Source organism: Kickxella alabastrina (genome assembly GCF_025024165.1).
Source record: "Kickxella alabastrina strain RSA 675 chromosome Unknown BX661scaffold_17, whole genome shotgun sequence".
NCBI lineage: Eukaryota > Fungi > Kickxellomycota > Kickxellomycetes > Kickxellales > Kickxellaceae > Kickxella > Kickxella alabastrina.
Window position 1 is genome coordinate 162,552 of NW_026251488.1, and position 26,703 is coordinate 189,254.

The window sequence follows — 26,703 nt, forward strand, 5'->3', positions numbered from 1 at the left end:
TACCGTAGATCCCGCAGGTGGGCTTCTGGCAAGGGTTGTAGCAGTATCTCTGGGGGCAGCTCTCATGGGGTAGCGGGTCAAGGGAGTGGCGCATATCGTCACCGTAGTAGTAGGGGCTGCCCTGGGTTGGTAACAAAATAGTCTTGAATCTGCCGTCGTCACAGTTCAAGCTGATATGGTATGTGGGCATGGCCTTGATGCAGCGCAGAGGGCTGACTGTTTTGGAAGACTCGTCTGTATCACAGTCGCTGGTGCTGCGGCTGCAGCTGTTGCCGCCAGTGCTGATGCAGGTGTCTTTGTCCTCGTCGTTATATTTTTTGTGTGATTTCTTGCTCTTGCTCTTTTTATGCTTGGGCTTGTCCTCTTCACAATCTTCCCCTTTACCTTTCTTGTGGCGCTCGACACCTTTAACTTCCCCCAGGGTCTCTGCCTTGAGATAGTCTCTATCCTTGTTCTTCTCGTCATCAAAGTCAGAGTCGGGGCTGGCATCTTTATTTGAGAATGATAAAGGCGACTTGAAAATCTTGGTGCAGGCATCTTCCTCTATAGATTCGGTTTTTACCTGAACATGGTTGTCTTGGTTTTTGTTGGATGAGATTGAGGGCTCGGAGATGAACTGTAAACAACTGGAGCTCAGCTCGGTGGCCCCTACAAAGAGGCTTGTGGTGAATGTGGCGACTAGCACTGAGGCTAGCAGCAAGTAATGTGGGGTGCGCATTGGCAGAAATTACGTCGGGTTAAATATTTTTTTGATAATTTGATTAGATAGGTAGATAATAATGTAATATTTTTATGATCTATGTGTTCTTGAAGAGAAAAATGTTAATCGTGATATTTTAAAAATATTGGTAGTATATATGTTGGATTTTATTATTTCAAAAGCGACTGAAATATCTTGTTAGCATCATAATTTTTTTGAAAAACTTTTCTATATTTTTTCAGCCGTATATTACAAATAATATATTCTTTATATTTACGTTTTTTTTCTGACTCTCACATGTAAGAATTTTCAGATTAATTCTAAATAATTTTTAATTTAGTTTGAGAACAGCATCCAATAATTTGCATATGACGAAATGACATTCTTCTCTTGTTGAAAGCGGTTAGCGTATATATGTTTAAAAATTTAAAAAAAAGTACACCCACGCATCCACAAATCCCATGCAAACGAGAATTTTGCAGTATGGCATCAAAAATTTGTGGAGATTCAAGATTCAAAATGAAAATAGTAATGCCATGAATGTTTTTTTGCAGAGCATCTGTAGATGGTGGGATTTTTTTAAAACAATCAATATGTGCAATTTGTCATGCTGCGAAATAAATAAAGATAGATAGAACAATCAATTCAGATTTTGTTTACCACAGATATCAAAGTGCATGTCTCATTGGCGCAAAATTAAAGCAACAATGGGCAAGTAGCAAGTGTGGTGATAGATATGAGATACAGATATGTGGCATGTGTCGGCTGCATCATATCAAGCGACATGTACAAAAATCCACAAAACCAAAAACAATATGCAAAAAAATTGCAGTTAGAGCGAGAGTGAGAGATAAGATAACATGGTATTTGCGGTAAAAAATAAATATGGTACTGCTCAAAAAAACCACACTCAGTTGTACGAATTATGCTGCTGCTGGGTGTGCGACTGGCTGGTATCCACGTTGACATAGTCTCTGCCTGCAAAGTAGTCGCTCTCAGACTCTTGCGCCGAACCATCAGTCTGTGGGCCTCGAGTCTGATTCCCACCAAGCAAAGTTGGCGCTGGAGTCCTCACATAAACAGGGTACTGGGAGGACTGCGCAAACTGGCCATTCATTGTGGGCGCAACAAAACTGACAGATTGGTGGGGAACAGCACTTACCACAGGGACATATGGCATGCTCATATGGTGCTGCTCTCGCATCGGCTGCTGTGGTATCTGTTGGATTTGGGTCGGGAAGGACATGAAGCCCACGGGTTGGCCCGTAATCATAACAGGCTGCTGTTGGCCCATTGCCTGCGGCGGAGCAATGAACGGCTGCTGCCTGGGGTCGTACAATGTCCCAGGGGGAACCAAGCTGCTTGTTGATCCGGACCAAGGGTTGGTCACAAATGTGCTCGCTGGTTGTGCCTGCTGCTGCGCCTGCGCCTGCTGCTGCATCTGCTGATGTCCATACGATGAATATGCGCTGGAGCTTCCGGGCACCATACTCTGATGAGTTCCCTGGTACGTGCTGCTGTAGCTGCCAAATGCGCCCGCCTGTGTCGTACCGAACTGACTAATATCAGCATTGTTGGCATGGGAAGTCTCGGGCTCCTCATAGTACTCGACCGGCAAATTGCGCAAATCATTCTCGCTAAGCTTGTGCAAGGGTTTTCCGGGCTCCCCGGTCAATGGCTTAATCGAGCTGTCATCAAGCTTAACACTTGGTGTCTCAACAAAACTAGCGCCCGAATGCGGCTTCAAATGCTTGGTTGCAGGCAACAGGCCCCATAAAACCACGGCAACAATCTCAAGAACCGTGCCCAGACAGTAGAGAAATATCTGGCGATTTGTTTCGGTAAACAAAATGGTCTGCAGCGCCACGAGCATCCAGAATAGGCAGCGCACCAAGATGGACAAGGATGAAAAAACGAATGCACAGCGGACGACTGGCTTCTGGTACATGGGGCCCTCGCGGAAATTGAAAAAAAGAGACACCAGGGCGTTGCATCCCGAAAGCACAACGAATCCCACCTCGGCCACCTTCAGAATCACTGTGGGTTTGTCTCCAGGATTATTGAGCCAAGTAATTTGGCCCGCAGCCTCCAGCGCACCCATGACCGCGCATCCAAGCGATGCAAGCCCGGTAGCACCCCATGATATATTTGTGTATCTGACACCGCGGCGGCTGGCGTCCCACCGCACCAAGAGGAGCAAACTGCCAAGCATGAGAAGCCAAAAGGCCAAAGCATTCACTATGTGGCCGCGCTTGTTTAAAAGTGTGTCATTTCTGAGGGCTCCAATGAATACTAGCAGCCAGCCGATAGTGCGCAGCACCAGGAATAGCGAGGTAGCGGCTAGTGGGTGGCATCGGTATCGTGCCCATCGCCAAAGGTGCAAGATGAGGCAAAGCCCGAAGATGACGGTGGCAATAATGCCGCCAATTTTGTCCAGGTCCCGCTGCGACTTGTCTCCGAGCGACATTGTGATGTGTTTTAATGTACAAGTAAAATAATAATAAAAATGGGGAGAAAAATGGAAAATAATGAAAAGGCAAAATAATGTGAACGTAAATAAAATGGAAAAGAGAAAAGGCAAAAAGAATGTATAAATGCCAGTGAACCAAATATTGTATATAAATCAACAAATAAGAGTTGCTAAAAATAAAGCAAGATTTTATAACAGAAAAAAAGGAAGAAAAAAACCAGTATGAGTGCGGCTTGCCGCACCATTTTCATCCACGCATATATGCTGCTTTTATTCTGCATTTGTGCGTGATTTGTGCTCAGACGACTCTTTCAGGTGCTTTGTAGAAAGAAAAGATATAAAAAAAAGTGAGCCAGTGTATGATGTCAGTGAGGCAAGTGCTAAAAAAAATGCGTGCCAAGAGATTGTTTCGACGCCTAAAAAATCTAAAAGGGACAAAGTCCTTATCTTTTTTGAACGAAATGCAAAAATAGCTTCCTTTCTAAAACTGATCTGTTGAGAACATTCCAAGAAAATTGCCTGCATCATTTTGCCTTTTTCTCAGTATTTTTGGTGTATGAGCCACTCAATCTGGAAATGCCAGTCTCGTCTCTCGATCATCCCCAGATTAAATCAGCGCGCGATCGCCATTTTTTTGCCGATTTTTTCTCGAGCTAGATTTTGAAGTTAAACCTTTTTTGTTGTTAAACTTTGTTTTTTCGTTTGCAGTCTCATTTTAACGCTTACTTTATTTTTTGTCCTTTCTATTTTTTACACTTCTCATTCAGGCTGGCCGATTCAACATTTGCAACAACTTTCCTAAAATTACTGACCATGGCTGATATCAACAGCAACCCGTATCTGGCCCACATGCATGACAAAAGCAGTGGCAGCAGCAACAACATCTTCAACGGGCCCAACAAGGCGTTCAACATGCTTGTTCCTGGAAAGTCGACCTCTGAGCAGCAGGAGGCTCTGGAAAATGATCTGTACAACGGCCTGACAGGGCAGGCATACTCGCAAAAGTACAAGATCATCTTGGAGAAGCGGCGCGACCTGCCTGTCAACAAGCAGCGGCAAAAGTTTCTCGACCTGATCCACGCCAACCAATTTGTGGTCCTTGTGGGTGAGACGGGGTCAGGCAAAACCACGCAGATCCCGCAGTACATGGTGATGGACATGCTGCCCCAGGTGGAGGGCAAGATGATTGCATGCACGCAGCCGCGCCGTGTGGCGGCAATGAGCGTGGCGCAGCGCGTGTCCGAGGAATTGGACGTCAAGCTTGGACAGGAGGTTGGCTACTCGATCCGTTTCGAGGACTGCACGTCGTCAAAGACTGTTTTGAAGTACTGCACGGACGGTATGCTCCTGCGCGAGGCCATGTCAGACAACCTGCTGTCGCGGTACTCGGCGGTTATTCTTGACGAGGCGCATGAGCGCACGCTCAACACGGATATCCTGATGTCCCTGATGAAGAATATTGCAATTAAGCGGCCGGACATCAAGATCATCGTCATGAGCGCCACGCTGGACTCGGAGAAGTTCCAAAAGTACTTTTACGACGCGCCCCTGCTTACGGTCCCTGGCCGCACGTTCCCCGTCGAGGTGTACTATACGCCAGAGCCCGAGAGCGACTACCTGGAGGCGTCGATCAAGACAGCGCTGCAGATCCACGCGACCGAGCCTGCTGGTGACATCCTGATGTTCCTCACAGGCGAGGAGGAGATCGAGGAGGCCTGCCGCCTGCTACGCGCGCGCGGCGACGAGCTCATCCGCCGCGCCAACAGCGGGCCTCTGCTGATCGTCCCGCTGTACTCGACGCTGCCGCCGAACATGCAGCAAAAGATCTTTGACCAGGCGCCCGAGCCACGCACCAAGGGCGGCTCCCCTGGGCGCAAGATCGTTGTTTCGACTAACGTTGCCGAAACTTCACTGACCATCGATGGCATCGTGTACGTCATTGACCCCGGGTTCGCCAAGCAGAAGGTGTACAACCCGCGCGTGCGCGTCGAGTCCCTGCTGGTGTCGCCGATCTCGCGCGCAGCCGCACAGCAGCGCGCCGGCCGTGCTGGACGCACGCGCCCTGGAAAGTGCTTCCGGCTGTACACCGAAAAGTCGTTCAACAACGACCTCATTGAGCAGACGTACCCGGAGATCCTGCGCAGCAACCTCGGATCTATCGTGCTGCAGTTGAAGAAGCTGGGGATCAACGACCTCGTGCACCTGGATCTGATGGACCCGTGCGCGCCCGAGGTGTTGATGCGCGCGCTTGAGCTGCTGCATTACCTGGGCGCCCTTGACGACGACGCCAACTTGACGGAAATTGGCCATGCGATCTCAGAGTTCCCCATTGACCCGCAGCTGGCCAAGATGATCATTGCCGCCGCCGACTACGGCTGCACCAACGAGGTGTTGTCCATCGCTGCCATGCTCTCCGTGCCCAACGTGTTTCTGCGGCCGCGCGAGGCCCAGCGTGCTGCTGACATGGCCAAGGCCGAGTTCGCGCACATGGATGGCGACCACATGACGCTGCTCAACGTCTACCACGCGTACAAGGGCACGACGGAGGCGACCAAGTGGTGCTGGGACAACTTTTTGCAGTACCGCTCGCTCAAATCGGCCGACAGCATCCGCGAGCAGCTGCGCCGCGTGGCTGTCAAGAACAACATCCCCCTGCTGTCCAATAACTTTACTAACCCCGAGTACTACCCCAAGATCCGCCGCGCACTGACCGCTGGCTACTTCATGCAGGTTGCGCACCTGGAGCGCAACGGCCAGTACTTGACGGTTAAGGACAACCAGATTGTTCTTTTGCATCCGTCGTCGGTGCTGGAGCGCAAGCCCGAGTGGGTTGTGTACAATGAGTTTGTGTTGACTAAACGCCATTACATCCGCACAGTCACGGAGGTGAAGCCCGAATGGCTGCTGGAGATTGCCCCGCATTACTATGATTTGTCGGCGTTCCCGCCGTGCGAGGGCAAGCGCATTTTGGAGAAGATTGCTTTGAAGTTTGCTCTCTCCAGGGAGGAGCAGGAGCGCAGGGTGAAGAAGGACAAGAAGGATAAGAAGCGCAAGTCCGAGAAGGAGAAGAGCGAGAAGAAAGAGAAGAAGGACAAGAAAGACAAGAAGGAGAAGAAGGAGAAGAAGGAAAAAAAGGAGAAGAGCAAGGACTAGTCCCTTTATTTATGTTTTATATTACAATAAATGCGTTCAAAGCAAGATATTATTTAAATAGCATATGTGCGCCAACATCTGACTCTTTTTTTTGCGATCAGTGATCGATTAAATTGGGCTGATTTTCGCAAGTATGTGGTTGTCTCAATCAAATGCCAGAAGAGGGTGGGGTTTGTGAATTTTTTTATCTTTTTCGAATTTCGAGCAATAATTTTGAATCTCTTTTCCTCAATCGATTTTATCTTTATTTTTCCTTTATTTTCTAAAAATGCTTGGTCGGCTCATTCCCAGGACATTGCGGTCAGCACCCCTGGCCTCAGCACGGTACAACGGCGCAGGCTTTGCCAAAGGTCTCCAGCAGCAGCGGAATTACTCTTCAGACAAGGACATGCCGACTGCCAGAACCACAGGCAATGCCGCGACCCCCAGCGGCGAAAGCGACAAGAAGAGCACGCCAGTAAGTTTGAGTTCACTCTTGGAGAGCCTGAACATGCAGGGCAACGGCAGCAGCAACCCCAGTAGTGGCAGCAGCGGCTTGGGAAAGTTCAGCAGCCTTCTTTCCTCGGGTGAGTCACCCTTGAAGGGCGATATCGCAGGGTTCACGGGCACGGGGCGGTTTGGAGGCACAGCGGGCCGCGGGCGCGTCGAGGAGGACGAGAGCGATCCGATGCGCATGCTGATACTGCATGTTCACGCGTCATCGAACAATACGATTCTGTCGCTGACGGATGCCGATGGTCGTGTGCTGGTTAATGCTAGTGGTGGAACGGTAGGATTCCGTAAGGCGCAGAGGGCTGGGTTTGAGGCTGCGTATCAGGCGACGGCGTCGATTGCGACTACGATTAAGGACCGCGGCATTAATGTGCGCAAGGTTGAGTTGAGGCTCAAGGGATTCGGCGCAGGCAGAGATGCGGCATTCAAGGCCGTGCATAGTGTTACGAACTGGGTTGTCTGCCGCGTGGTCGACACGACGCCTATTCCGTTCAACGGATGCCGCCCGAAGAAGGCCCGGAGACTGTGAGAGAAGTTTGTTAAGTATATTTATACGAAAAAATTGAATACATGAAACCAACTAAAAAAACGTATATTTGTTTTTTTAAAAGAAATGAGATGGAATTATAACAGCAATTTTATAGTAAAATATTTTAGTGTGCGTCCTTCATTCGACCCGTGTTGCGCCGCCCTCAGTCACAAACTTGTACAGGTGGCCGTTCTCGCACTCCGCCTGGCCCGACGCCCACTGGTACAGCTGCTCGGCAATAACGCCTAGCGGCGTCCAGCTCGACACATCCGCCTTGGGCATCGCCGCGCGATTAGCCGGGGTATCAATAGTAGCAGGCAAAATACCCACAACACGCCCCTGCACACCGCTCTTAGGCGCAGCCAAGCTAGCTACCATCTGGTGCACCGCCGCCTTCGCCAACCCGTACCCAACCATCCCTGGCGTCCCCGCCTGCTCCTCAACCGCCACTGCGCCTGTCAAAGCCAGCAAACCATCGCTCTTCAAATGCCTCGCGGCAATGCTGGCGGCAACCGTCGACGAGTAGACGGACTGCTGCAGGGACTCCATTACGCTATCGACAAACTTGGCGCTGGCTGCGTTCCCACCCTGCCAGCCCCCGGCGACGCACAGGATTGCGTCGATGTTTTGGTCTTTGCTGAGTAAGGGGGTCAGTTGGCTGTGAACTTGATCGCTTTGCGAGGAGAGGGCGGTTGTGTGGGCCACTGTGATGTTGCAGTCGGCTTCGGTGTTGGCGGCATGGCCGATGCTGATCACTCGCCAGGCGTTGCGCTTGAATACGCTGACTACTGATGCGCCGAGCGCGCCGAGACCTCCGTAAACGATGACTGTTGGCATTGGAAAAGTTTCTTTTTTATTGTTGGTGCGAAAAATAAGTAAATAAAATAAATAAATAAGAATAGGAGAAAAGTAAAAAGAGGTGAGCGGGCGCTGCAACGGGTTCAGTGACAAAGTATGTTGAACGCCTTGCCCCGCCCTCGTCCTGCCAACAGCCACACACAGCCAAAGCAGTAACGAAACAGCAGAGAATACAACAAAAGCAAACAGTGCGTTGTGCATTGTTCATTTTTTGTTTTGCTTTTCTTCTCACAAACGGATAATCCCAAAGAAGTGTCTTGTTGCTCGACAAGCTGCGCATATATTCAAATCTTTATTTTTAGGTTGCGAATCAGGCCCTGCCAATGTACGTGATCTTATCGAGAAGATCAACTATAATGTCCTCGCCAGGCTTGATAAAGTCCGGGACCATGACTTTGGCGCCATTATCCATAGTACCCCATACATACGTCGCGCCCTTATCCCTGGCCAGTCTCACCTCGACCTCGCGCACTTTATACGTGTGCCTCGCCGGCAGCCTCCACGAAATAGGGCCCGGCTGCGGCTCCAACACCTGCACAGTCACCCCCATGCCATCTTCCAAGAATGCCAGTTTCTCCTTATCGCCCTCAAAACTCTCCATATCCATCGTCAGCTCCTCAAACGTCTGCATGTCCATGAGGTGCGCTTGGTTGCCGTCGGCGTAAAGGAACTGGTACTCTTTTTGGATCAGAAGCATTACCTCGAGTGAGTCGTTGCCGCGGAACCGTTCTTGGGATTTGGACCCTGTGACGGCATGTTTGAGCGTTAGTTTAATTACGGCTTGGCCGCGGCCTGTGCCGCCATGGTCCTTGGCTACGACGATTTGTGGGCTGCCGTTGAGGTCAATGACCATGCCGGGACGCGCCGAGTTAGGCCCGATTTGGTACCACCGCTGGGACGCGACCCGCGGCTGCGCCAGCAGCCGGGGCCGTGGGATCCGTGCGAGAACTGAGCGAAACATATTTTATTAGGTTATTTACTTATCAGGCTGTGGTGAAAAAGGAAGAGGTGAGAATGGAGGGAATGGAGGGAATGGAGAGGAATAGGCCCATTTTTTTAAAAAAAAAAATCTTTCGTTGTCACCCTCTTTATCATTGATTTTGCTTGTGGGATCCGAGCTCACTCATGTCGGGGGTCTTTTGGCCATGCCTGGATCTATTTCTTCTCGGGGAGCTTTTGGTCACGCCTTTGACTCGCAACAGCGTATGACCAAGAAGAGGGATGGGGGAGAGCCACGCGAGCTACCCACCCGTCCGTTTTGGAGGCCACTTCAAAGCTTCAATTCCCTTTTTTGAACAACAGAAATAAAGACGATGATACTCCCTCGCATGTGTTGGCAAGAGCGCTCGGACAGCATTTCGTGTGACCGGGTGCCGCATATTCCACTCAAAATCAAGACTCACAAATTTCATTTTCTTTATCCCCTTGGCCATTTCGCATTCCTCTCCCTTTTTTCATTGTTTGTTCATGTTGGGCAATATCAAAAGCAAGGGATTCTCACATCAACCCGTCTTTGTAAACTTTTTTCCTGTAGCGAAACTAAAAATAAAAATAAAGCGACAATTTGCGGAATTAACAAAGTCTCGACGTTTTGTTCTCCATTCTACACTTTTTATTTCTCACTCTTGTAAACTTTTTATCTCAACAAAGCCATTATTTCAACAGACAAAAACGCATTACGCGCCCGCCGCGCTTATTTTCTTACACACGTTTCTAAGCTCTCTTTTTCTTCCAAATTTCTCTTTTCATTCTATTTGTTTTCTTGTACTTTTTTCATTCGTCTCCCTACATAATTTTTCATTCAATCCTTTGAATTCACAAAATCCTTTACTGTTTGATATAGAAAAAAACCAAGAATGTCTCCCAAGCTCATAGAGGGCAGGCTAGAAGTGCAGGTGGTTTCTGGTCGCGAGCTTCCCAGGCGCAGTCTTTTTGGAAGGCGAGACTCGGCAGTTGAGCTGTTGTTAGGTACATCAACTAGGCGCACGCAGGTGGATAAGAAGGGTGGGTCTTCGCCTCAGTGGAACGACCACGTGAGCTTTATTATCAGCGGCCATGGAAAGACACAAATGCAAGTACAGGCCCTTGAAATTGAAAGCTCAATTAGCAGCAAGGTCATTGGAAGCTGTGTTATTGACCTGAACAAAGTTTTTGTCGAGGAGGAAGTGGACGGTAAGCATCATATGTGAGCTTGTTTTTTCTTTTCTATTTTGGTTTTTGTGTTCCAGATGCATGGAAACCCTCCAACCCAAAAAAAGCATCTTGATTTTTTTGTCAACTGACTTGTTTCCATCTCCCACGTGTGTTAAATCTTTGTAGGTTGGTACACGTTAAAATACCAGGACAAATCAGCAGGCGACGTTTACTTGGAACTGACGTTTACGCCCAAGGGGGGGCGCAAAAGGTTACCCAAAGACCCGTTGGCCGACGAGGACGAAAACCCAGTGTTCCATACCGAGCCAAAGGTCAAGCGGATGAACGACGCCATTGCCTCGGCGCCGTCCTTGCTACATGATTCCTCGCTAATGGGCGATGCAAAGCCCAGCCCACAGATGCTGTCGGCGTCGGCGATAATGCCCATTACTATGCGCCCGTCCATGTCTGACATGCGCCCGTACTCATCGGCGTCAATGCATAATCCTGATTTAGCCAACAAGTACGCGAACAAGCACGGAATCAAGCCGCTGCCTCCGGCCCCAACCGCAGCATCTCTGCCAATGGGCGGCGCTGTGCCTGTGGGCTTGCAAAGCAGCATGGGTGGATATGACCAGACTATATTACCTGGCCAAGTACCCTTTGCAAATCAGCAGCAGCAGCCACAGCGTTTGAGCTACGGATCCGAAACATCGACGATGTACCCGCAATCACAGCAGATGATTCCTAGCGCGTCCATGGCACCTGCACACATGCAGCAAGGCCAGCAGCAGCAGCAGCAACAAGAGCCAGCGCTAATGAACCTGTTTGCGCCGCCAACCTACGTCGACGACAACACAAGCATGGCCCCATCCACCCAGCCATACAACCCAGCGTTCAATCCGACATTTGCTGCTACCGGCGCCGAACATATGATGCAGACATCAGCGCCCGCAAAGCATCTTCCACTGCCGCCGGGCCAGGCTGTCACGGGTGTCCCGATGGTGATGATGATGGTGGACTCCAATGGCATGGTCATTGGTCAGCAGCAGATGATGTCGCCGCCGTACGGCAATGAGTACCAGATGGAACCCATGCAGATGATGGCTTCCGGGTACGCGTATGCCCAGGTGCCCGTGTCGACGCCGGATATGATGAACCCGAATCAGCAGCAGTACCAGCAACAGCAGCTGATGACGCCGCAACAGCAGCAACACGAGATGTATGAATCACCGATGCCCATGCAGCAATCAACCATGGCCATGCCACAACAGCAAGTGTATCCTCAGCAGCAGTATGTTCAGCATAATCTGCAGTTTGTCCAACAGCAGCAGCAACAGCAGCAGCAGCAGCAGTTTGTCCAGCAGCCTATGCAAATGCAGCCTATGGTTGGATATGCGCAGCCTGGATACCAGCAGATGGCTTTTGAGCAGCAACAGCCTGTGTATACGAACCAAACGGGTGTTGCTTTGGAACCTTCGGCGCCAATGATGATCTATGATAATGCGCAAGGTCAATACATGCATCCTCAGCAGTATACAAATGCTCCTGGAAACCCGTACAGCAACCAGGCATATTAGTTTTTTTCCACTTTTTTTTATATCTTTTGTTACATTAAATGCATTCTTTTATTTATCCCCTTTTACGTGGTTTAAACACTTTAGGTAATCAAGCATTTGGTCATTTAAAATATAAAAAAGTACTACTGTGAACAAAAAAAATAATGCTCAGTATCCAATGCTTCTGATGTGATGCGCTCCAATGCTAGCCTTGCATTCAATGCACCTCGAACTGACTGTCGGACTACCGCACTCGCCGACCGCGTACCAATGCTGGTTTGGGCACTGGTACCACTTTACGTTTGGAATCGCAGCCTTGATCAAAGCGATATCATGTGTGCTTAGCGGACGTGTCGCAGTAGAATTGAACTGCCTGCTTGCTTGGGTTTGAGACCTGGTGGTGTACATCTAAAAAAGCAATAACAAACAAAATAACTTTGTAAAAGAATATGTGAAGAACTAATACTGGAAGGAAATAAACAGGAGTAAAAAATGGAATATTTTGTATTTTTGCCAATATTTTACAGCGCTTTAAATATCTTTTCAAAAATGTAGTCGAGAAATCGCACGCTAATAAGCTGTTTTATCGAATTATTTTTTTTTGAAATAAATTTAACGTACATTTTTTATTGTATAGCCAGAGCCAGAATCAAAGCATTGCGTGTTTTTCTCTTTAAATGCATGGTTTAAATCGAATAAATGTTTATATTGAAAATTAAAACAACCAGCGCATTTAATTGTTATCCAAGGCCAAGCGAGCAAACATGCTGTCTCTTTTAAGCAAGTTTCCAGGCGTGTCGACCTCAACAATCCTGCCCTTGTCCAGCACGACCACCCTATCGCTGTCAATAACCGTATTCACGCGATGCGCAATAGTGATAACCGTGCTATGCTTGAACTCCTTTCTAATGACCCCATGAATAATATTGTCTGTCGTCGCATCCACATCCGCTGTCGCCTCGTCAAGCACCAGAATCTTTCTATTGCTCTTCAGCAACCCCCTACACAAGCCAACCAGCTGCCGCTGCCCAATGCTAAAATTCCGGCCCTCGATATCAATCCACTTGTCCAACCCGCTGCGCAAAACCGGCGACGTTGACTCTATATTAATCCGCCGCCAGCAGCTGTTTTTAACTGTCTTTGTTTTTGTGCGCTCTTGCTCCAAGTCAAATAACGAAAACACCTCGTTTTCCTTCTCTCTGGCGGTGGCTCCTATCTCAGTGACCTCCTTGCGATTGACAAGATCTACCAGCTGCGCCTTGATGATCGCCGACCATAGATCCTCCAAAGTGTGCTGCTGCAGGGGGTCGAGATTATCCCTGATTGAACCGAAGAACAAAGCGGATTCTTGTGGGATGATCGCCAAGCGGGAGCGCAGCTCATTCAGTGGAATGCTGGATATGTCCATCTCGTCAATGAGTATCTTGCCAGAATCTGCCTCGGTTAGACGGAAAAGGGCCTTGGCCAGCGATGACTTTCCTGCGCCCGTGCGACCGACAATTCCGATTTTCTCTCCTGGCCGGATAGTCAGCGAAATACCATCCAGCGCCCGTGGCTGATCGGCGGAGTAGCGCATGCTGTAGTCGGAAAATTCCACCTTGCCATTCGATGGCCAGTTATCGGGAAGTGTCGCTGGCATGGTGCTGGTAGTTTGCGGCTGCGGCTGTAATTGGGTAAAAGATTTATAGTTGTTGACTAATTCCACGTAATCCACCAGTCTCTCGGGCAATTTAATAATGGTGGTCATCGAGTAGATAAGCTTGCCAACTGTGCTAATAATGTGCATTACCTCGGCTGACGTGATGGAATCTGGATCGCCCGGCATATGCAGAGGCTGTGTGCGTTGCTTCACGAGCACCACGACTATGGCGGCCAGGGCTGTCAGCTGCGAAATAGCCTGTTGTATGCACCTGAACAAGTTGTAGTAGCCCCACATGGCCTGGAGTCTTTGCGTGTCGCGATCAAACTGGTCCATAACTGCCTTACGAAAGTGGTTCTCTGTTTGCAGCAAGCGCACAGTCTGCCCGGCATTAATGACGGTTGTGCGCATATGGCTGTTTCCTATGTTTGTCTGTGTGCCCAGTCTGCAAAGTGCCGTTCGCGCGGGGCTCAGCCACTGCTCCAAATAGTATATGCCGATTGTCACCGGAATAATCGTGAGAAGAATCGTTATCGAGAACTGCCAGGCATGCCACAAGCTGTTGTATATGGTGACTAACATGGTCACTTCCATCCTGAACAGGACAGGGATGGAACTTTGGAGATCATGCGCAGAGTTGTAGAACCCATTTGATATCCGGCTATGTTGCTGCTCAGACGCAAAGTAAGACAGGGGAGAATGTAGAATACTTGAAAAGAACTTGTGGTTGATGCGCGGTGCACAGAGGTATTGGGCTGTGTAGGTACTCAAGTACCCGTCTAGAGCAAAAAGAAGCCCCCGATAGACATTGACAATGAGGTCCAACTGCAAATACCACAGTGCGGTAACTGTCGAAGGTGATATTACTGTGGCTCGCTGGGCCTGAAGCAGCCACAGCTGGGAAGCTCTCCATGCGAAAGTGACCACTAATGCATACACCGCTGTGCCCACGATAATCGTGTAACCGCAGATCCTGAATAAATACATGAATGCATTTTCGGCCTCTGCAATTGCCTCAGTTGCCTTATCCACTTCTGCGGTGGTATTTGGGACCGGGTCAGCAGTATTTTCCTCGGGACATTTAGATTGAAGCTCAGCCGCGCCATAAAGTGTACTGTGGAAGGTTTGATGCGGGCTGGCTTTGTCGAGCTCAGGCATGTGTTGGTAAACTCTAGGCACCTGCTTAATTACCGTAGCCTGACCACCAACCACACTGACAACCTGGTGTGCAAAGGGCAACACTTTCTTGTTGTTTGTCACCAGCACACACGCTTTCCCGCTCAGAAGCGCCATTGGACCTAGAATCAATCGGCTTAAAAGCGTGCGCGCTACTTTAGTATCAACAGCAGCCAGTGGGTCATCGAGCAGAATCAGCTCAGCATCGTCGGCCGCATATGCAGCTCGTGCCAGAGCCAATCGGGCGCGCTGGCCACCAGAAATTCCCAGCCCGCCATTGCCCACGGGGGTCTGGTCGCCAGCAGGCATACGACCAATCTCCTCGTCCAGCGCGCATGCCCATAGCACGCGCTGGTAGCGATCGGCGTCAAGCGTGCGACCAAAAAGAATGTTTGCTTGAACTGAGTCTGCCATGATAAAGGGCCGCTGCGCAACGTATGCAATGGTAGCAGCTGAAGTGTACCCCGTGCCGCGAATCAGGTCCAGTTCACCGCAAAGCGCCTGTAGCAGCGCCGATTTTCCTTGGCCGACAGGTCCGCAAACGGCCACAAGCTGGCCTGAGGTCACCGCAAAAGACACGCCGCTCAACACATTTGGCGCTGTGGCATCCCATGAGAAATCGCAGTCAGTCAGCCGGACCACTGTGTTGCTGTCGTTGGACATCCTGTCAATTGTTTTCCGTCGCTCCGCACGCAGGCTGAGCGCCAGTATGCGATTGGACTCACGCACACTACGCCACTCAAAAGTGCTGCCAAAAACCAGCCCGATATGCCCCGACAGCATGTGAATCTGCTGGCGCATCTGCTGCAGTCGTGCGCCGTTGTAGCTGCCATTTGCAGCGTCATACATCATGAATGCCACCAGAACTGCAATGCATTTGGCAGATGACTGCAGGACAATGAGAGATGTGTTGACAACATAACGCACCACACGCAAGCGCAACGGATATGAGCTCTCGCCATCATCATCAACATAGGTCTGCGCCCAGCGCAGGTACTTTTCTTCCCAGGCATGCAGCTTAATAGAAGTAATGTTGGAGCAGATCTCGTCCACGCAGTCATACGGCTGCAGCACAAACCATCGCGCTGTCGCATATTCTAGCACAAGGTAGCCCAGTTTTGTGGCAACATAAATAAAGAGTACCACAAGCGCTGAAGCCACTGCCACGCCTGTCCCAAGAGAATACGCTATAGTGACAACTGAGATAATTGCGGTAAGCAGAGCCGATACATGCATAAACACGTTGGACACGGCGAAGACCAGCTGTTCGGGGTGATGGTTGCCAAAGCGAAACATGTGGGCGTTTTGTAGCGGTCCAGCTCCTGCCTGCAATGGAGCAAGGAATATAGCCAGTTCAATGGCCTTTGTGATGCGCTTTATCTCTCCCATACGCCAGTTGTTTACTCGCAGGTCCTGGCCCTGCACAAAGCGCGCCACCCCCAGGCTCCCAACCAGCAATAGGCACCATGTCAATGACGACGTTTGTGGTTTATCAATCTCGGCCAGCAGTCGCCCCATTAGCACCGCATCTATGTACTGAGCCAATGAAAGTGTCTGTTCGGCAAGGAAAATTGGCACATACGCTGGCGCCATCATCCGCGCTATGGCCCGCACAACAAAAAACCGCTGGTGTGGGTCAAATGTGAATTCGGACAGGAGGTGCTTTGCCGCGAACCGCTCTCCTATATCCCAGTTGTGCAACAAATTGCTTGTGTTTGCGCTAGCCCTTTGTGCCATGCGAAAGGGCTGTACCAAAAACACATTCCGCAGCGATCCGGATAACGCCTTGCAATCGTTGCCATCAACCTCACCATAAATAAGCAATCCGTGAAATACAAATCCTAATACTGCTTCAGCTTCCTGCTGGCGGCCAATGATAACGCTATGCAAAACCGCCCGGTAGCATCCGTTGGCACTAGCCATTAACCTGCACCAGTGCAACATTCGTGTGTTTTTTGCATTCAGCGATTGTAGCACACCTACTGAAACTAGCCTTGCTATGTAGACTGCGTCAACGACCCTGCCTGATACTGATATTGCCACCAGCACCGCCAGCATAGCGTGACTTGTGTAAAGCCGCCACCGAAAGTACACCTGCTTTTGGCCAAAAACCATTGCCAAAAACACATGCCAAACTGCTGTCAGAACCACCACTGCGTCAATAATGTGCACCCACGTCTGCTGGGATATGTTTAGTTTCATTTGGATGGTTGAGTATAAATTAAATATTTTAAAAGAAAGTTGAAAAGAAAACGTCGCAGCAAGCCAAGCGTCTTAAGCGTGAGAATTCAATTGTATTCGCGCCAACCGCAAGTTTGTCGTTCATATTTGCATGCTTTCTGTATGCACGCCAAAGCGGATTTCAAATATTTGCGTATTCTCAGTCACATGAAAAGTTTAGAAGTGCAACAAAATTGTTGTTTGAATATACCGCAACCAGGCCGATCTCTCAATTTCTACTTGTACAATTGATTTTATGTTTGTATGTTGGTTTAAACAACCCCTTTATGCGACTCGTAGTGTCTATAGATGCTATTTGATTTATTTATATGCCACCAATCGGTAATTAGGCTAATCAAGTTTAACTGTAATTTAATATTAACATGTTGAAGGGTATAAATGACTAAATCGAAAAATAAAAAATAAAAAAACCAGCGGCCTTAAAATCTGCCAATCATCGCCTTGCACTCAACACACTTGCCGCTGACCACGGCTTGTCCACAGTCACCGACAGCATACCAATGCTTGTTGGGGCACTCGTTCCGGATTTTGTCAGGAAATGCAGACTTTACAGTATTGACTTCCTGCTGGGTGACTGGCCTGTACTCGCTGAATGTGGGCGCCTTGCTGATCGACGCACCGTTGGGTTGGGGTGTGTTCTGGTGCTTCAACTGCTCGATAACTTTGGTCACAATGTCGTTAATTGCCGCTCGCATGGCACCTTCACCTTTATTGGGTACCTCGTCTTTGACCATCCTGGCCATCTGCTTCAAAACTCTTGCATCTGCAGTAGTATCGACGGCTGACTTGGTTTTGTCATTGATTTCAAAGCGGTCAGCTTGGCTGAACAAAGAAGGATTGGTGGCGGATTTTGCGTCAAAATTGTAGTCTGGGTATCTGTTGGCTGACTGGGCTTTTGAGTAGCACATTGTTATTTGGACGACTTAAATAAAAAATTATAAACTGCTATTTTTTTATCTGCCAAAATTTTGGAGGCAAAAATGATTTATATCATTTTTATACAAGAACCGGTCACTGCGCTCAAAGCTCAAATGTGTGTAAAATACAATTTTAATCCAGTTTTTGTTTGTTGCTTGGATACATCATTTTGTTTTACCATTTTCGCCCATTCAATTAATATTTGGTAGTGCAAAGCTTAAATTGACAAATTTAGTTGGTCACCTGAGAAGTGCCCTTAACTATACTTTATGGTTTTTGACGCTGATTTGAAGCAGACTTTTTATGCAAAACATTAAAAAACAGATTTATCAGTTGCAGCCAATTATTTATTTTTATCTTATTCAACCCCTTTTCATATATCCAAGCATGGTCAAATTTGCAGTCGTTTGTGCGAGCAACATGAATCGCAGCATGGAGGCACACTACCAGCTCAAAAAGCAGGACTACAACATCCAGTCATTTGGCACTGGGCAGACACTACGGCTCCCCGGACCCTCTCCGACACAACCCAATACTTACCCGTTTGGAATGCCATACACCGAGATCCGAGAGCATCTTAGATCACAAAATAACATTGAAGTCTACACGCGGCTAGGCCTGTTCTCCATGCTAGAGCGCAACGTCAAGGTTAAGGCAGCTCCACAGCGGTTCCAGCTCGAGGAGAGCAGCTACGATGTGATTTTCACCTGCGAGGAGCGCGTGTTTGACAGTGTCTGTGAAGAGCTGCTGAACCGCGCCGGAGTGAAGAGCCAACCGGTGCACGTCATTAACGTGCAGATCGAGGATAACAACCGGGATGCTATTATTGGCGCAAAGACGATTGTCGAGCTGGCGAGGATGATCGTGGCCGCTCGCGATTTGGAACGCGATATCGATGGTATTATTGAGGATGTGCAGAATAGGATGCCGCACCGTCTTTATTACATGTTGGCATTTTACTAATTTTAATTGAGTTCAACAAAGCATCGCATGCGCACACTTTTATATTTTCAGTTGCTCTGCTCAAAGTCTTGTTATAGTAAAATTTAAATGTTTTTAAAAGCTCGTTTATTCTGAAAAATTGCAAATTAAGAGAGTTTTGGACAAGGCACTCGAGCCGTCACAAACTCATAAGAATAATCGGATGCTGGTGTATGTGTAAAGTTACATATTTATAAAATAAGACTTTTAAGCTAGTCGCAAAATGCAAATATGTATGCTTTTATAAATATCTAACTTTTTAGTTTCAGTACATTTACTCAAATATTTAATGGAAAATGCATTGGAATTTAAATAATATGATTCAAACAAAACCAGCAAAAAATATTTCGGTTTTTGAAAAGACAAATAAAGAAATTGTTAACAAACTCGGCATGTCAAAACGCCAAATTTAACCAAGCGAGCATCTAATATCTGCATTCCAGCATGCATTGTAAACCCCTTTCACAAATTGCGCAGCTTCTGCACTCTGAGCTCTGTATCCAAAGTACCATCCTCGTTTGGCTGGCGTTTGTGCTTGGATGCTCCGTTGACAATGTACTTGTTAAATAATTTAATCACCTTTATCGTCGAAACTGGTGATGACGATCGCTCGGAAGAATGTGTTGGCGATGATTCACAAGAGGAGGTTGGGGTTGACGGCTGTTCTATCGGAAATGCACTCGTCGACCCGGCAGTCGCTACCGGGTTTGCACAAGCAGTGGGCTTTGTGATGTCTGTTGCTGTGGTTGCAATATGAGCTGCTGGTTCAACAGGCGCGGCGGCGGGCTTTGCATTGGTACAATTATTATCGCCACTCTTGTGATCCTCGCTGCCGTCGTCCTCATCGTTGTTCTTATTGTCGCCCTCATTGTCGTCCGCAGTGCCATAAAGAAACATTATCTGATTGTCGCTTGCTTTACGCACTTCCCAACTGCTGCTCAACAGAAACCTGCCGATAAAATAGTTGTTCTTGCTGAAAAGAAGCCTGCGAAGCGAATCCAGAAATGTTCGCACCTTTGACGGAATAGTACTACAAATGCCAAAGTGTTCGGGATAGGTTGCGATGTCTGTCATGCCACCAACCTTTGACGTTGCTGGAAGTTCTGGAATACCGGCTCGAATTTGTGACTGTGGCATTCTGGTTTTCCAAAAACTGATGTATTCAAAAATTGCCAGCATGGTGTAAAGCAGCGACTCGATGTCGTCTAAAATGCTATGTTGCTGACAATATTCCAGCAAAATCCGAATGCTCTTAAAGTGATCTGTGTCTGTGATTCGGCTGTATTCCCTCTTAAACTTTGACAAGTAGTCTATGTCAACTCCCCACGCTTCATTGACGCTCTTCTTCACTGTCTCTGATACTTCGGGGATAATCTTCGCGTATCCTTAGTTTATCACAAGTGTGTCCTTTCCGCGCCAAGTAATGTTGTCTGGAGTAATGTCGCGGTGGAGCACGCCTGCCCTCTTGGCCTGAACTAAACACGTGCAAACGGTAGAATATATTGTCCACATTGTGTCTAATAAGCCGCATTGTGAGTGATTCAAAAGTAGACCAGACCGACTCGCCACAGCCCTCCGTGATCAAGAACTCCAGTCGGTACCCAAACAAGTTGCTGTGCAAAATGCCGCTGCGATAGACTGTCGGCACTCCACTGATGTTTCCCGCCTCCAGCACATAATAAATGGCACCCTCAGGCTGACAATTGACGGGCGCCCACAACAGCTTGAGCACAAATTTGTATTGCCAACTTTTGTGCTGAACACGTACGATGCTCGACCAAAAGCTCCTACGTCAAAGCTAATCATACCACTGGTGTCGACCGCTGTATATGTGTGCTTATCTACTACCCTGACCGTGGATTTAGTCTTGGTGCCGCTGAACTCGAGGAATCGAAATACATGGGTAACATGGACAAAGTGTCCAAACCTGTCCGACAAGAACTTCAGAAAAAACCAGAGTTGACGGAGGCAAACCTGCTGTTTATTTTTTTGGTCTGATCGGGGAAACTGTAGTGTAGAAAACGGGCCGAATTCCACACAAATGCAGCCACCACGAGTGAAGTCCAGAAAGTCCAGCATTTTCCTGTGAAAGGGCAAAAACAGGGACAAACAAGCGAGTTGGCTGGGCCTCTAATGTCTTCCTTGCAGATTCACCAACTTGCCCCAGCGGCATTGGAGGCAATTTGTCGGTGTATTTGGCAGTACTTGCTTCCAAAAGGAGGTGCACATCCTGGAACGAGGACACAATCCCACACATGTGCACCAGAATCCCATCTGACTTAGACCGCGATTGAGCTAATGGCGTTGCCTGACGATCCTTGGATCGATAGATCTGCTCCGGCCGAGCCAGAAAAAAAGAAGCAAAGCCTGCATTTTGGCGGCAAAATCTTTGACGGTAAGCGGCAATATGTACTTCAGCAGCTGCTCGCCGAGCTTCTGGTATTTCTCTTGAGCCCTTGGCTCGCGTTCGGATTTAGCGATAAATTCTTGTACAGTAATCTTGGAATTGGCGGGTTACTGTTTAGTGCGTGCTGGGGTTGGAGTTTGGTCTCCTGGGTGGCCGCCCTAAATATGATTGAATATGTTTTTTTGAAAATTGTTTTTTAGTATATATTTTACTAAATAATTATAAAATTATTCTCAATTATTGCAACTACTATTTATATATTGTTTAGATTTGTACTTCTGGGTTCACCGACTTGCTCCGGGGTGTGAGTAGCTGGATGCTCTCAGATGGTGCACGCTTTCAGTTATTGCTGTTTGTTGTTATGTTTGACAAATAAGTTCCAAAGTAGGGTGATGTTTTGTAATATGCAAAAAGTTTAAAAAATATGCAAAATATGCATAAAATTATAACTTGGAATATTTAAGACTCAGTAACTTTAAAATTTAAACAGTCAAAAACATGCAACCAATGCTCTTCCATGTTTTATTCCAATACTCTATATTGCAATATGTGAACAAGGCAATATAGTGCCTTTTCCAAACAATGCAAAATTAACAAAATAACATGTTCGTAGTTTTTACATATCTTCATTTCCATTTCCCTCTTTTGCTTTTCTGAATATGCATTTCATATTGTTTTCAACGTACACTTGTTAATAAAAATTTTCATGCAAATCATGTTGACGCGTGTATATCCTCAAGTCTACTGGAAATATACGTGCAATGCCGCAAAGCCAATAATTATTGCCTATTCATTAATATTGCGATTTGTACCATGTTAATATTTATGTTGCCACTGGCATATTCGATACCGAGTTTTACTTAGCATGCGCATGGCAAGGGTTTCTGCATGTATGTTGATTGTCTTTACTTTATATTTTTGTTACTATATTAAAAATAAATCAGCACCACCCTATTTTTTTACCACAGCACTATTGTTGTCAGACAAAGCATTCAATAAAAATATAATTTCAAAGCAATCCCATTTTTTGACAAATGCTGCGCTTTGGCCATGATTTCAAACATTCCAATAAAGTGCTTCTGCGGGCATAATAAACATCACACTCGCATTATCTCTATTTTTTGTAACGCGGCTTTTGAATTGAACGATCACCGCACTATATTTATTTCAGCTCGTTATGTGGCGTAAAGCAAGCGCTAATGAAATCGGCTATTTGCGTAAAGCATCCACAATGCTCCATCTATCTACATCCGCCTGGGCGACAGGTACAGTTTTATTCCATCGATATTGTGCATTTGTCAGCACAAACAAAGAGCCACACCCCGACCCGCTTCCCACGCATATCAGCATAATGCTCTGCCTATATCTAGCCACAAAAGTGACCGAGGAGCCACGCAAACAGCGAGACATAATCAACGTTGGGTACAAGTTAGCGCACCCGGACTCCACATTTCTACCGATTAGCAGTAGCACACTGAGCGCGCTGCGCGTAACGCTGACGCAGGGCGAATTAATTCTCATGCGAGCACTCGGATTTAACCTCACTGTGGATTTGCCCCACGCGTGGATAGCCAGCACGTTGTATGGAATGCTGTGGTGGGAGCGCAATGGACAGCCGCCGGACGACACTGAGATGGTGGATGTTAGAGCCAAGAGGGTGGCGGGCACTGCGTGGGCTGTGGCTAATGCGGTTGTTGAGCGCGGGTTGGTCGATAGGGAGCCGGCGAGACTGATAGCAGCAGCTTGTATTTACATTGCGATGGACAATCATGGAGAGAAGCTGCCAGCCAAGAGCCTTGACGAATGGGCCGACATCTGGGCAAAGACTACAGGCAGGCGCATAGAAGCCGTGCGAGCGCTGATTGAGCAATCTGTAGATGTGCCGCTTGTCATCGAGCAATTTAACATTCAGAATAACCGAAAACCACATTCATTGGCAGAAAAATAATGCGCAGCAGTCTCGGAAAATAAAAATGGAGGCTGCAAATTAAATATTGAATTGTCATCTTTTTGATTTTGTCAAAAATATAAATATGAAAAGGTGGAAAGCAAAGAATATATTCTAGTGCTGCGACCACTGGATAGACTTGAGATCGATTCCCTCCAAGTGCATCTCCCACAGCGGACTCATCTCGCGTAGACGGTTAACGTGGGCCTCGACATTGTCGACGACATAATCGACCTCGGACTCGGTTGTGAATCTTCCTAAACCAAAGCGAATCGATGAATGCGCCATGTCGTCCTCAGCACCCAGCGCGCGCAGCACATACGAGGGCTCCAGCGACGCCGACGTGCAGGCCGAGCCCGACGACAGTGCGACGTTCTTTAGGGCCATCAACAAGGACTCACCCTCGACAAATGAAAACGAAAGGTTGACGCACCCCGGGTACATGTGATCGGGGTCGCCGTTGCGCACTACATGCGAGACGCGCTTCTGGATGCCTTCAACTAGGCGATTCGCCAGTTTCTGCATGTGAGCGTAATCGTACGAAAGCTCGCGCTTGCCCAGGGCTGCAGCCGCACCCAAGCCGACAACGAGCGGCGAGGGCACGGTACCGCTGCGCAGACCACGTTCCTGGCCGCCACCGGTTATGATGGGCTCGAGGCGGACGCGCGGGCGGCGACGCACATACAATGCACCGACGCCCTTGGGGCCGTAGAGCTTGTGTCCCGAGATACTCATAAGATCAATGTTCATCTCGTTGACGTCCAGTGGGATCTTGCCCGCCGCCTGTGCAGCGTCCGTGTGGAAGAAGATGCGGCGCTCGCGACACAGCTTGCCAATCTCTTTGATGTCCTGGATGACGCCAATCTCGTTGTTGACCGCCATGATGGACACCAGCGCTGTGGTCGGCCGCATAGCTTCCTTGAGGTCGTCCAGGCTGATGCGCCCACCCTGGCTAACCGGCAAATACGTCACCTCGAATCCTTCCTCCTGCAGCACACGGCACGAGTCCAGCACGCACTTGTGCTCGGTCTGCGCCGTGATAATGTGGTTCTTCTTCCCCTTGTAGAACCGTGCCACGCCCTTGATCGCCGTGTTGTTGGACTCGGTCGCTCCCGATGTGAAAATAATCTCCTTAGGGTGCGCCCCGATCAAGCTGGCCACCTGCTCGCGTGCAATGTCGACAGCATGCTCTGTGTCCCAGCCAAACTTGTGCGTGCGCGAGTGCGGGTTGCCGTAGCTCTCGGTCATAAAGGGCATCATGGAGTCCAGGACCCGCGGATCCAGTGGCGTGGTTGCCTGCGCATCAAGATAAATGGGCATCATGTTATTACCCTCGCTGGCTGCTGCGCTGCCTTCGATGGGCTTGTTGTGGTTGGTCACTGTTGCTGCGTCAGCCTGGCGCAGTGCTGTAGTCGAGAGGAGTCTGTGTGCGCGGGCGAGGCGAGGAACCACGGCGGCGCGCGACCCGAGGGTGCAAATAGCTCTTGAAAACATTTTTTGAATAGAAAGCTCTAGCTATATATTTTAATTTAAAGTTGCGAGGGCAAATGAGAATAATAAATTTTTGTTTAAAAATAAAGACGAGCACAATTAAAGTGCAATTTGTAGTACAGCGACAGAAAAAGGAAGGGTTTTTGCCATCAGAATCGGGCAAACTTTAAAGGTGCAAAAAAATCATGAGCACCAACCAATCCCTGATAAGGGCATAAACTTGTAAAAATGGCGAAATTCATCATTTTTTCCGTCACATGCGTGATTAGGGTGATCACGCAGAATTGCAAATTCCACTCCAGCCTTGATTGGCTGAGAGCTGTGCCTGCGAAGAGAACGCAAGCGGAGCTTTGGGACGTGAGCACGAAATTGTCGCTTTAGACTGTCAAACCCGCCACATCTAACGAATATTAAAAAAGAAAAATTAATTTTATATGTTTGTCAAAGTCAAGTGGACCTGAACTGACCTGATTATTCTTTGTTTTTGTTTGCGTATTCTTTAAATTTCTTTTCTGTTTTATTGACACAAAGTGTGGACATTGTCTTGTCAGAACGGTTGAGTATCACCAAATGGTCGCGCAATGTTTATCGCACGCTGCAAGTACTGCAGAAAATTTATCCTGTCAGGTTTGTAGCTATTTTGGGGGTGATTTCCAGAACAATAATGAAGATTGTGTCCATGCCAAAAATAGAGCTACAGACAAGCCAAAGTGAAATCGCGTCTTGTGTCTGTTTTGCTTTTTTCAAATGTCTGTATTTTGGATACACTTCAAGAAGCAATCGAGTATCTCGCGTTTTTTGTGTTTGTCATCCGAATCAATCTTCAACAAAAATAGTGTTTTGATGCCAGCGCTCGCAACGATATCGCACTATTTAGACAAACATGTTTTGAAGCACAATGTTTTATTTTGAGGCGAGTATGTGCGGTTAGAAGCAAAACATGCGAACAATGGCGTCTGCGCTGCAAAGCCGGAAAATAGACAGCGGTGGCAAATATCCAATGTTTATCATGCAAGATGACAGGACACAAAAGCCTGCGTTATTTTTTCCTTTTAGGAGGGCTGCAGATTACAGATTCCAGCGCAAAGTAAGAAAAGTTTGTTGCCATTTATTCGGCTGATAGTCAACACAAACAACACATGAAAAGGGGTCAAAATAAGGGAAATACTGATTGTTGTAGAGTTGTGATTTCTTAAATCAATAAGACGAAATAACAAATAAAGCAAAAAGAGAGGTGTTCCCTAAATTTTGTTGGCTTTGTTGTTGTGCTCGAGAAGAACAAGGCAGCTGGTGGCTGGGGGCTGATAGAGAGGGGCTGCAGCCGGTGCACACACCCATTTTCATTTGCTTTTTTCCTATTGCTATTTCTATTTCCTATATGATATACACGCTCTAAAAACAAACAAACAACTTTTCGGACTCGAATTGCATGCAGGGATGTGTTTTATTTCTATATCCCAGCATCGGCGTGTGGCTCTCTTCACTATGATATTTATTAAAGCGACGCACACACTGGACAAGTGGCAGATAATAGAGTGTAAAAATCAATGATGCGCAAAATAATGAGATGGGATCGTCCAAAAAAGAGGCTTTGTCCAACCTGTTTTTTTGTCATATTTTGGCAAACAGGGTGCACTACTATATATCATTTTTGTGCGGTTCTCTGTCGTGTGCCAAAGTATTAACGTGGGTATTTTTCAGGTAACAACAATAAAAGCACCATTATCATCATCGGCGGCAGGGATAGAAAAAGCACGCGCACGGAGCAGTGATGAGTTTGCTGTGTATCAATGAGGGGAAGGAACTGGAGTTTTATGTGTTTAATTCAACGGGTGAGAATGATAGATGCGCGACACAATGGACAATACACAATGCCCATTGCTATCTTTTTTTAGTAGTCTCACCTCATCCACAAATATACATATAAATATACAATCGCACACACACTCTCTCTCTGTGTCTGTGTCTGTCATCGCACTGTTCTTGCAATCGAAATTGGATTCCTAAT

General features: G+C 47.7%; 12 protein-coding genes across 12 annotated transcripts; 5 read left to right on the forward strand and 7 right to left on the reverse strand.

Annotated features, from left to right (window-relative positions):
• Positions 1 to 1,610: 1,610 nt before the first annotated feature.
• BX661DRAFT_199483 (uncharacterized protein) lies at positions 1,611 to 3,167 on the reverse strand (the record flags this gene model as incomplete). The annotated part of the gene is made up of 1 exon (XM_051538334.1): positions 1,611 to 3,167. One exon carries the CDS (start codon positions 3,165 to 3,167, stop codon positions 1,611 to 1,613), a length of 1,557 nt encoding a protein of 518 aa, XP_051390341.1.
• A 697-nt stretch (positions 3,168 to 3,864) lies between these two features.
• Positions 3,865 to 6,365, forward strand: BX661DRAFT_185014 (P-loop containing nucleoside triphosphate hydrolase protein). The gene has a single exon (XM_051536657.1). It carries the CDS (start codon positions 3,984 to 3,986, stop codon positions 6,321 to 6,323), a length of 2,340 nt encoding a protein of 779 aa, XP_051390342.1. The 5' UTR covers positions 3,865 to 3,983; the 3' UTR covers positions 6,324 to 6,365.
• A 159-nt stretch (positions 6,366 to 6,524) lies between these two features.
• On the forward strand, positions 6,525 to 7,412 carry BX661DRAFT_185015 (uncharacterized protein). The gene has a single exon (XM_051536658.1). The coding sequence runs from the start codon at positions 6,592 to 6,594 to the stop codon at positions 7,342 to 7,344; it is 753 nt and encodes a 250-aa protein (XP_051390343.1). The 5' UTR covers positions 6,525 to 6,591; the 3' UTR covers positions 7,345 to 7,412.
• BX661DRAFT_185016 (dihydropteridine reductase-like protein) lies at positions 7,413 to 8,238 on the reverse strand. Its single transcript, XM_051536659.1, has one exon. The coding sequence runs from the start codon at positions 8,179 to 8,181 to the stop codon at positions 7,483 to 7,485; it is 699 nt and encodes a 232-aa protein (XP_051390344.1). The 5' UTR covers positions 8,182 to 8,238; the 3' UTR covers positions 7,413 to 7,482.
• Positions 8,239 to 9,292, reverse strand: BX661DRAFT_185017 (uncharacterized protein). Its single transcript, XM_051536660.1, has one exon. The coding sequence runs from the start codon at positions 9,161 to 9,163 to the stop codon at positions 8,513 to 8,515; it is 651 nt and encodes a 216-aa protein (XP_051390345.1). The 5' UTR covers positions 9,164 to 9,292; the 3' UTR covers positions 8,239 to 8,512.
• A 357-nt stretch (positions 9,293 to 9,649) lies between these two features.
• On the forward strand, positions 9,650 to 11,978 carry BX661DRAFT_206449 (uncharacterized protein). The gene is made up of 2 exons (XM_051538628.1): positions 9,650 to 10,374; positions 10,522 to 11,978. The coding sequence occupies exons 1-2, from the start codon at positions 10,059 to 10,061 to the stop codon at positions 11,913 to 11,915; spliced, it is 1,710 nt and encodes a 569-aa protein (XP_051390346.1). The 5' UTR covers positions 9,650 to 10,058; the 3' UTR covers positions 11,916 to 11,978.
• A 618-nt stretch (positions 11,979 to 12,596) lies between these two features.
• On the reverse strand, positions 12,597 to 16,946 carry BX661DRAFT_185021 (P-loop containing nucleoside triphosphate hydrolase protein). The gene has a single exon (XM_051536661.1). It carries the CDS (start codon positions 16,909 to 16,911, stop codon positions 12,628 to 12,630), a length of 4,284 nt encoding a protein of 1,427 aa, XP_051390347.1. The 5' UTR covers positions 16,912 to 16,946; the 3' UTR covers positions 12,597 to 12,627.
• A 417-nt stretch (positions 16,947 to 17,363) lies between these two features.
• Positions 17,364 to 17,691, reverse strand: BX661DRAFT_185023 (uncharacterized protein). Its single transcript, XM_051536662.1, has one exon. It carries the CDS (start codon positions 17,643 to 17,645, stop codon positions 17,370 to 17,372), a length of 276 nt encoding a protein of 91 aa, XP_051390348.1. The 5' UTR covers positions 17,646 to 17,691; the 3' UTR covers positions 17,364 to 17,369.
• Positions 17,692 to 18,255: 564 nt separating this feature from the next.
• BX661DRAFT_194231 (RNA polymerase II subunit A C-terminal domain phosphatase SSU72-like protein) lies at positions 18,256 to 18,831 on the forward strand (the record flags this gene model as incomplete). Its single annotated transcript, XM_051537865.1, has 1 exon — positions 18,256 to 18,831. The coding sequence occupies one exon, from the start codon at positions 18,256 to 18,258 to the stop codon at positions 18,829 to 18,831; it is 576 nt and encodes a 191-aa protein (XP_051390349.1).
• Positions 18,832 to 19,311: 480 nt separating this feature from the next.
• On the reverse strand, positions 19,312 to 20,109 carry BX661DRAFT_206453 (uncharacterized protein; the record flags this gene model as incomplete). The annotated part of the gene is made up of 1 exon (XM_051538629.1): positions 19,312 to 20,109. Exon 1 carries the CDS (start codon positions 20,026 to 20,028, stop codon positions 19,312 to 19,314), a length of 717 nt encoding a protein of 238 aa, XP_051390350.1. The 5' UTR covers positions 20,029 to 20,109.
• Positions 20,110 to 22,350: 2,241 nt separating this feature from the next.
• Positions 22,351 to 23,275, forward strand: BX661DRAFT_185024 (cyclin-like protein). The gene has a single exon (XM_051536663.1). The coding sequence runs from the start codon at positions 22,434 to 22,436 to the stop codon at positions 23,202 to 23,204; it is 771 nt and encodes a 256-aa protein (XP_051390351.1). The 5' UTR covers positions 22,351 to 22,433; the 3' UTR covers positions 23,205 to 23,275.
• BX661DRAFT_185025 (NFS1 nitrogen fixation 1-like protein) lies at positions 23,251 to 24,811 on the reverse strand. Its single transcript, XM_051536664.1, has one exon. It carries the CDS (start codon positions 24,696 to 24,698, stop codon positions 23,319 to 23,321), a length of 1,380 nt encoding a protein of 459 aa, XP_051390352.1. The 5' UTR covers positions 24,699 to 24,811; the 3' UTR covers positions 23,251 to 23,318.
• Positions 24,812 to 26,703: the final 1,892 nt, after the last annotated feature.

Excerpts from the sequence above, each read along its gene's own strand:
- BX661DRAFT_185024 (XM_051536663.1), top strand. The coding sequence starts at position 22,434 with ATGTGGCGTAAAGCAAGCGCTAATGAAATCGGCTATTTGCGTAAAGCA.
- BX661DRAFT_185017 (XM_051536660.1), bottom strand. The coding sequence starts at position 9,163 with ATGTTTCGCTCAGTTCTCGCACGGATCCCACGGCCCCGGCTGCTGGCG.
- BX661DRAFT_185014 (XM_051536657.1), top strand. The coding sequence starts at position 3,984 with ATGGCTGATATCAACAGCAACCCGTATCTGGCCCACATGCATGACAAA.
- BX661DRAFT_185025 (XM_051536664.1), bottom strand. The coding sequence starts at position 24,698 with ATGTTTTCAAGAGCTATTTGCACCCTCGGGTCGCGCGCCGCCGTGGTT.
- BX661DRAFT_185021 (XM_051536661.1), bottom strand. The coding sequence starts at position 16,911 with ATGAAACTAAACATATCCCAGCAGACGTGGGTGCACATTATTGACGCA.
- BX661DRAFT_185023 (XM_051536662.1), bottom strand. The coding sequence starts at position 17,645 with ATGCGAGCGGCAATTAACGACATTGTGACCAAAGTTATCGAGCAGTTG.
- BX661DRAFT_206449 (XM_051538628.1), top strand. The coding sequence starts at position 10,059 with ATGTCTCCCAAGCTCATAGAGGGCAGGCTAGAAGTGCAGGTGGTTTCT. Across the intron at positions 10,375-10,521 it reads TGTCGAGGAGGAAGTGGACG|GTTGGTACACGTTAAAATAC; the intron begins GTAAGCATCATA and ends AAATCTTTGTAG.
- BX661DRAFT_185015 (XM_051536658.1), top strand. The coding sequence starts at position 6,592 with ATGCTTGGTCGGCTCATTCCCAGGACATTGCGGTCAGCACCCCTGGCC.
- BX661DRAFT_185016 (XM_051536659.1), bottom strand. The coding sequence starts at position 8,181 with ATGCCAACAGTCATCGTTTACGGAGGTCTCGGCGCGCTCGGCGCATCA.